General features: G+C 40.4%; 1 protein-coding gene across 1 annotated transcript; it reads right to left on the bottom strand.

Moving 5' to 3' along the window:
- Positions 1 to 473: 473 nt before the first annotated feature.
- LOC114081925 (olfactory receptor 2H1) lies at positions 474 to 1,412 on the bottom strand. Its single transcript, XM_027923428.2, has one exon. The coding sequence runs from the start codon at positions 1,410 to 1,412 to the stop codon at positions 474 to 476; it is 939 nt and encodes a 312-aa protein (XP_027779229.2).
- Between the last annotated feature and the right edge of the window lie 7,397 nt (positions 1,413 to 8,809).

Genomic DNA, 8,809 nt, shown 5'->3' on the forward strand with positions numbered 1-8,809 from the left:
GGCAAGTCCTAGCAATCTGCACATCTTCTCATACTCTGTGGGAATTAAAAGCATCTTTCTAAGTCTCAGATTAGCTGTGGCTCAAGCATTTGCTTGCATGGCCCACGTAAATATGTATAAGGATCTAGAATGCCATGATGAACTGTTTCTCCTACAGTGATGTGATAAATGCAGAGAGATGACAGAGTGAAAAATGGGCATGACACATTTAGGGAATCTGTAGAAGGGAAGGCAGTAGAGAGAGGATGGAGAAGAGAGGAAATATTAAACACTGATGGTAAAGATCACTGAATTTAAGATGTTTTATGGAGATATCTGTCTTCTCTTCATTGGACCTCTGTCTCTCTCTCACATACCACATGGTTATGCTTAGCCTCTACACTGGCTCAGGCAAGTGGCTTGGGGAACTTAACATTCTTATAAATCATGAAGAAGGTCTCTTGACTTAGAAATGTACTTTAAGCAGCTCACCCTCAGCTCTCCCTGGAATCACCTTCTTTCCCCAGCAACCTCCTGAATGCCCTCTTTACCTCCTTGTTCCTCAGGGTGTATATGAGTGGGTTAAGTGAAGGAGTACCCGCTGCATAGAAGAGGCCAAAGAACTTGCCTCTCTTTTGGGCATATGGATTTTTGGGCTGGAGGTAGACAGCAATGACTGAGCTGTAGAAGATAGTGACAACCATAAGATGGGAGGAGCAGGTCCCTAAAGCTCTTTTCCATGCGTGGGCAGAGTTAATCCTCAGCACTGCCCGGGCAATGTCACTGTAAGAGACAAGGATGAGGCTGAGAGGAACCACCACAAAGATGACACTGGACACAGCTAACTGGATTTCATTGTAGGTGGTGTCTCCACAGGATAGTCTAATCAGAGAAGGAACTTCACACAAAAAGTCATCTATCTGCCGGTGGGGACAGAAGGGCAGGTGAAGAGTGGGTGGTGTCTGGACTACGGATTGGGCCAGACCCATAATCCAGGCCACAGCTGCCAGTTGCCTGCATAGTCGGGGGTGGATGATGGTGGCATAGTGAAGGGGCTGGCAGACAGCCACATAGCGGTCAAAGGCCAGCACTGTCAGGAGGATGCACTCAGTTGTTCCCAGGGACAGAAAGATAAAGAGCTGGATGAAGCAGCCCAGGAAGCTGATGGTCTTCTTGGGGCCCCAGAGGTTGACCAGCATCTGGGGGACAAAACTTGTGGTAAAGAAAAGGTCCAAGAAGGAGAGGTTGGAGAGGAAGAAGTACATTGGAGAGTGGAGCCTGGGGTCCAGCACCAACAGCAGGATGATGAGTGTGTTGCCCACCAAGGTGAGGAGGTAGGAAGTTAAGACAACCACAAAGAGAATCCTTTCCAGCCCTGGGTGTTCAGAGAAGCCCAGAAGGAGGAATCCCAATGGGAAGCTTTGGTTGACCATGGCCTATTCCTATTCAGAATTAGAAGGATAAGATTATCAGATGAATGTGCTCTAACCTGTTTTGTAAAAAGTCAACTCAAATACCTGTCATGTCATATTAAGTGGACATTTCTCCCCTCCTGCTCTCCCAGGCTTCCATTCCCAGGCACATCACCATCCAGCATCTCTGTTCCCTTGTTCTTCCTGGTCAAACCTTATCTTGTTGGAGGACAGAAAGCAGCAATATGGTAGCAATGGTTGGAACCTTGGAACCCTGTCCTGTTGTCTCTGACTTACTGGCTAAATGCAAAGGCAACTGATATACAACATGTGCTAATTAATTACTCTTCATTAATTCTGGAAAAACTTATTAGGTATCTATTTTCTTCTGAATACTGTGGTTATTCTGTGCATCCAGAAATAATTAGTGAAAATTTGTTTGTTTGTTTGTGTATGATCCTGGGGGTGAAACTCAGGGCCACAGGCATGCTGGCTAAATGCTCTACAACTGAAGAGCATCCATACCCCAAATAAATCTTGTTAGAATTTCACTATTATATGTATGTATGCAGCGTTGTTTTCTACTCTGAGGCATAAGTATCCTAGGATCATTTTATTTTCAGGGATGACAAACATTTAATTGATATTCAAAATACATTTATATATAGATAAATTTCCCTTGAGTTGGAGATTGCTATTAATGTATTTTATACTTTTCTTCAAAAGAGTAATGTTGAGACGAATTCAAATCCATGTTAAGAGGCTCTGATGAAGACACAGTCTGGGAGCTAATGGATAGTGCTTCAGACTGAATCCAATTCTTCCTGAAGAATTTTCATTCTGAAATCAATATTCCCTTCATCATCATTTTGTCCTCAGCCTGAGCTCAAGATAGTTTGCATGGGAGAAAAAAACAATTCTTTTCCCATTTAGGACTCCAGCTTGATGTAAACTGAAATGCTTGTGGAACAGATTTAACAACAGAATTTTATTTATTTATTTATTTTTGGTACTAGAGATTTAACCCAGGGACACTTCATCACTGAACTAAATCCTGAGACCTTTTATTTTTCATTATGAGACAGGGTCTCTCACTACATTTCTGAAGCTCTCAATATATATATATATATATTTTTTTTTCTTTAATTTTTAAGTTTTATTTGTTTTTATTAGATATTTTATTAGCAGTCGAGTGTCTTTTGACATATACACATGGAGTATGACTTATTCTAATTTAGATCCCATTCTTCCTTTTTAATTTTATTTTTTTCTTTTTAATTATACATAGAGTATAATATGTTTTGACATATTATGCATGCATGGAGTATAACTTCCCATTCTTGTGGTTGCATATGTTGTGGAGTTTCACTGGGCATGTGTTCATATATGAACATAGGAAAATCATGTTCTATTCATTCTACTTGTTTCCTATTCCAATCCCCACTCCCTTCCCTTCATCTTCTTAATGCTATATTTCTAAGAATGGCCTTGAACTTGAAATCTTCCTTTCTCAGTCTCTCAAGTAGCTGAAATTACAGGTGTGTCCTATGTTGCTTGGCAATTTTCAACAAAACTTCAAGGTCAACAAATTCCAGACTACAGAATATTTAAGTTTTATGTTCCTTTCCCTAAGGCAAAACCATCTTCTCAAGGAAATGGTACAGCCATAATTTTTGCAAATTGTTTAAGGCAAGGGACTACAGCTCTGCCTGTGCTTGTGCTTGGTCATCCAAGAACAAGTACGGCTGGCGTGGTGGTAAATGGCATGTAATTTCAGCTCTTTGGAAGGCTGAGGGAGGAGGATCACAAGCTGGAGTCCAGTCTAGGCAACCTAGTGAGACCCTGTCTCAAAATAAAATAAAAAGGACTGGGAATGTAGCTCAGTGGTTAAGCATGTCCGGGCTCAGGGCTCAATCCCTGGGCACATGCGCACATGGGCTCGCACATCCACACACATGTACAAACATGGAGTGCCCCCACTCTGTAGCAGTCCTTGAATACTTCAGGATGATACTCTTGGTTTTAAGAGTTAGTATGGCTGCAGGCCCAGTATGAGGCAGTATGAAAGAAATGAATGCACCTCTGTGGGGGCTTCACATTCAGTGAGACCTACCTTGAAAGAATTAAACAGGACCATGGGAAAGGCTGGGGGTTTCATTGTGCAGTGACTCAATGTAGAGGGTTCATGACAAAAACCACCATGTTCCTTATACTAGAATTTCCTTGTTGCTGACAAATCTGAAAGTCAGCATCACCCGTGCCCCTGGCTTGCACCATAATGCACATTAGAACCTGCTTTTGTTTTCAGTGGAGCCAACCAGAGGCAGAATATATTTATTAAGAAAGAGACTTTTTACACTCTGTATAATGGGACTCCATACACAGATCAGCTAGGTGGTTTTGTCTCTTCCCTGTTTAAAAAAAATAAAAGTTAATTAAAATTTGTTAACCTAAGAGCTTTCTCTACAAACAAACAACACTAACCTCAACATTCTATGCAATATAGGCAAAATAAAGCAGAAAAAAATGCTGCCAATTATTTTGTTCTGGGGCATAGTGGGAGAAAAAGATCCCTTTTCAGGTTTGGGGTTGTGGCTCAGTGGTAGAGTGCTCCCCTAGCACGTGCGGGGTGCTGAGTCCAATCCTCAGCATCACATAAAAATAAAATAAAGGTATTGTGTCCAACTACAACTACTACAAACAAAAAAAAGACACCTTTTCCCCTTCAGATAAGACTACATCACTAGAAAGATAATACATTGAGTTGCTGGTCATGGTGGACATGCCTGTGATCACAGAGACTGGAGAGGACGAGGCAGGAGGATCTCAAGTTGAAGCTAGCTATCCTCAGCAATTTGGTGGGGCCCCAGGCAACTTAGTCACTGTCTCAAAAAAAAAAAAAAAACAATAATGAAATATATGGGGATGTGGCTCAGTGTTTAAGCACTTTGGTTCAATCCCAGGTAAGAAAACAAACAAGCAAACAGAAAAAACACTGCATTGAGACTGGACATTTTAAGTAGAAATTTGAATTTGTTTTAAACTGTCTTCATTCTATTAACTATTTGTGACCTAAAACATGCTTTATATAAAAATTCAAACCTTCAGAAAAATTTTAAGGGTAGCGTGGAGAACTTCAACACATCTTTTGCTTCAATGTTATTAGAATGTGACACTTTTTATCATTGCATTTTTCTCTTTGCATTTGTAATTATATTTATTCTGTGTCATTGAAAAGTGGATAGCATATATAATGCCTCTTCATTGACTCATGATCTTAGGAAAACAAAGGTTAATTTTTTTAAGGACAACAGATGTTGATAAAATACTTAGTAGACAATACCCAAAATTTTGCCAATCATGTCCTTTATAAATGTTTTTTCCTCAAGAAATATCCAGTCCAGATCATGTATGTTTAACTTTGGCTTCTGTAGTAGCCTTTTACTCATCACAGAGACACTCAGCCTTAAAGTATAAGCTAATGGGTTCAGGTTCACCAGGAGAAGCTGAGGGTCTGCAGGGGTGTGGCCTCTTGCACTCAATAAACACTGGAGGATCAAGAAAAGTCTACACAGTAAAGGAGGCATCAAGGAAAGCTTTTTGGAGGAAGGGACATGAATTTTTGCTGTGCAAACAGTGGGGGACACAGATGGCGAGCTCACAGACAGGGGTGGGATGGCAGCCTCCCTGCAATTAAGAGGCAGGAACTAAGGGTCTTCTGAGCACAGGCGATCTTAGGAAGACCAATGAGGTGAGAGGTGGCAAGCTAGTTGGTGGTCTGGTGGGCAGAAAGTATCCTGGGAGTTTGTGGCATGGCATGCTCACCTCCCCATCCTAGGATATCCATCCTGTGTTAAAAGACACCTTTCATTTCCCTTTTTGTTCATATCTCCTCTTTCTAGTCTTCTATTTTCCTTCCTTCATCATTGCTCTTCCCTTTGCACATAAGTTTTGTTCCCTTTTTTAAAAAAGTAATTATCCAGTGGGTACGGTGGTGCACCCCTGTAATCCCAGCAGCTTGGGCAGTTTAGTCAGGAGGATCATGACTTCAAAGCCAGCCTCAGCAACTTAGAGAGGCCTTAAGGAACTAGGGAGAGCACATCTAAAGATAAAATATTAAAAGGGTTGGGGATGTGGCTCAGTGGTTAAGTCCCCTTAGATCCAATCCTCAGTACCAAGGTAAAAAAAAAAAAAGTAATTATATAAACAAAAGTGCACCTAAAACATACCTATGAATTATGTGGAATAATAAAATAAACACATAGTGTCTCAGCATGCCCCTCCCCACACAATTTTAGAACACAAAAAATGCTACCAGCACCTCAGCTGTCTTCTGAGAACCCCTCCCTGATAACATCTCTTTTTTTTCCCTCTGGAGATGGAAACACTGCTTTCGCGCCTTTTAGTCATTAGTTTTATTTAGTTATTCCTTTTAAACTTCACAGTGCCTTATCTTTTCTATCTCAGCAACTTCCTACCCATTTCACACATCCTTGAACTTAAGCATTTTTCACATTCTTGCTTTCTTGACAACTTGTCTCACTTTATACTTTTTTCTGAATCTCTTCATCTTGTATCTTCCTTTGACTTTGTTCTTTCTTATTTCTACATGTTCCTTCCCTATAGCACTAACATAAAGCAAGCACTACTTTTCCTGTTAATTTCACATACATGTGCATTCATTTATTCCCTTATTTTACCACCACCCCAGCCGTAAAATATCTGCAGCAAGGTAATGAGGTATAAATTCTGATATACAATCCAATAATGAGAATCTCCTTTATTTTAGCAGTTTTTCCTTATATACCAGACACTGGGTGATTTCCCGGCATCTCTGGAATCTGCAATTTAACTAATAAAGAAGATAGTCTCATAAGTATTAAGTAACTTGCTGAAAGTTACCCAGTCACTGGCACTGAAGTCACAAGGTCAAGAGAGCTGGGTGTGGTGACGCATGCTGATATCCCAGTGATTTGTGAGACTGAGGCAGGAGGATTTCCAGTTTGATGCCAGCCTCAGCAATTTAGTAAGAACTTGTCTCAAAATAAAATAAAAAAACCCTAGAAATATAGCTCAGTGTTAAAGTATGTTTGGGTTCAACCCCTAATAACATCCCATCAAAAAAAAAAAAAAACATTAGGTAGGAATCCAACACTGTTGAGTACATGTGGAAATTGATGAGCTGTAAGAGAAGAATAAACTTATAACTTACTTGTGATTAAGGACAGGATCTCTTCTTTGCCTTGCTGCCAGAGCTTCCTGTTGAAAAGCAAGTAGTTTCTGGACTGGTTGGAGCCTCCACTTGATTCTCACAATGAGAAATAAAACTACGCAGTAATATCACAACCTTTAAATTGATTAGAGCTTAGATTTTGGGGAAGAATGATGATTGCCAGTGTTTATTTCCCTGGGCACTTTCTGTTTACTGCTTCTTATAATAACTTCAAGAGATGGGTACTGTTATTATCTTCCATTTCAGATAAAGGAGTGAAGGCACATGGAGGAGAAATAGTTTTTCTGGAAAATGTAGCTAGGAATCACCAGAGCTGGGCTGAGTTCCTGTGTGGCTGAAGAGGCTGTGCACTAACCATGTGCCCCCCGCCCCTCAGCCCATGTGCCAGTCAGAGGCATCTCTTTACTGTGGAGCTTTTTATTGACAAGCCCTTTCCCTCAATCCACTAGCTAAATTCTCTTCCACTGGGACTGGAGGTGGAAAGGGAGGCATAGTGAGCTTGTGAAGGGAGGGATCTCAGGAATCCCACGCCCAGGGGATAAATAGCTCAGCAATTCTGCCAAGACAAGGGGCCTCCACAGCCCACAGACAATTAGTAAGTCCCTGCTACTAATGATGACTAAGAAGGGAGGAGAAGATTTAGAGGAAATGTGCTAGTGAGATGATGTCGGCGGCTAATTGAAAGGTTACTCTCTGCTGCTCTGCCATTGGGGAGTACAAGGGCACCATTGTCTCTTTACCCACCTTCTGAGTGTCCCTCCTGTGTTTCCAGTTTTTTCTCTCATGGTTTTAATGTACTCATTCAATACCTCCTGACTTGGTTTATTTCTTTTCTCTTCTTACATATATCTTACACAGATATAATTTACATAATAGAATTTGCATATTTTAATGTTCAGTTTACTGAGATTTCACAAATGTGTATATACAAGCAACCACCACCCTAGCAAAAATGTAGAACATTAGCATTACTTCAGAAAATTGTTCATGCCAATTTACAATAATTCTGTCCATCTGGTTGCTCTTGGCAACCACAGATTTGATTTCTGGTCACTTTAGGCTGTTTTTCTCCTTCTAGAACTTCACAGAAAGATCCATTCAATACATACATGCTCATCTGTGTTTGGTTTCTTACACTCTGCACAACATTGTCATGACGCTTCATGAATCAAAAGTCCACTTCTTTCTTTCTTTGTTTGTTATTCCTGAGAAGTATTCTGGTAGTTAATCATATCACAATTTGTTCATTTGTTCTCCTGTTAATGGAAATATGAGTCTATAGTTTTAAGTTATGTTCCTCAATTTTCTGGTATTTCTCCTTCCCTTCCCTTTGAGTGTGAGCTGTACCTAGTGACTCACTGTAACAAACAGAATGTGGCAGAAGTGATGGAGCATGACATCTAAGACTAGGTCATAAGTACCATTGTGACTTGCACAGAAAATGTGAGTTCATCTCCCTAGAAACCCACTGACTGACATTGTGAGAAAACAAATATATAAAATTTGAAGCCACTAAATTTTGGAGGGAATTTGTTATGTAGCTGTAGATGGTTGAATGGATTCCAATGTATCATGTTATAAATAAATTTGCTATGAATTTTCATGTACAAGTAATTTGTGAACATATATCCTCATTTCTTTTTGGTAAAAGTAGACTATCTGGGTCATGTGTTAGCCATTCTGGTGAGTGTGAAGTTGTGATCATAAAAGCAAATGTGACTACATTTTGTTTTGTGACTCCATTCTGTAAAACAACCATGCCAAGTAGAAGGGTCATGACTGGGGCAAGATGTTCTTTTCCTTTTGCTATAGAAACCTTTAAGAACATGGAACTACCTAATGGGGCATTGAGTAGGGTAATGTGGCTCTGTTTCTGTAACTGGGGTGATTGGGCTAACTGTGATTGGTTAGGATTTCCCCCACTTGACTGCACTCTCCCGCTTCTGTAACCTGGCTTGCTTGCATTGGCTAGAAGCCCCCACCCCCAACATCCCTTTTGCAGTTTTCAGGCTTATAAGGAGTGTCCTTGCAATTGTTCGGGGATGATCAGGGGAACAGCTTTATGTTCTGGTAAGCTGCCACTAGTGTGCCTCAATAAAGGCTTGATTTGATTATCCATGAGTGGTCTGGAAGTCAGTTTATGAAACCCTGGAATGAAGCTTTAACTATAACAAAGTGATGCTTC

This window comes from Marmota flaviventris, chromosome 6, assembly GCF_047511675.1.
Source record: "Marmota flaviventris isolate mMarFla1 chromosome 6, mMarFla1.hap1, whole genome shotgun sequence".
NCBI classification, from domain to species: domain Eukaryota; kingdom Metazoa; phylum Chordata; class Mammalia; order Rodentia; family Sciuridae; genus Marmota; species Marmota flaviventris.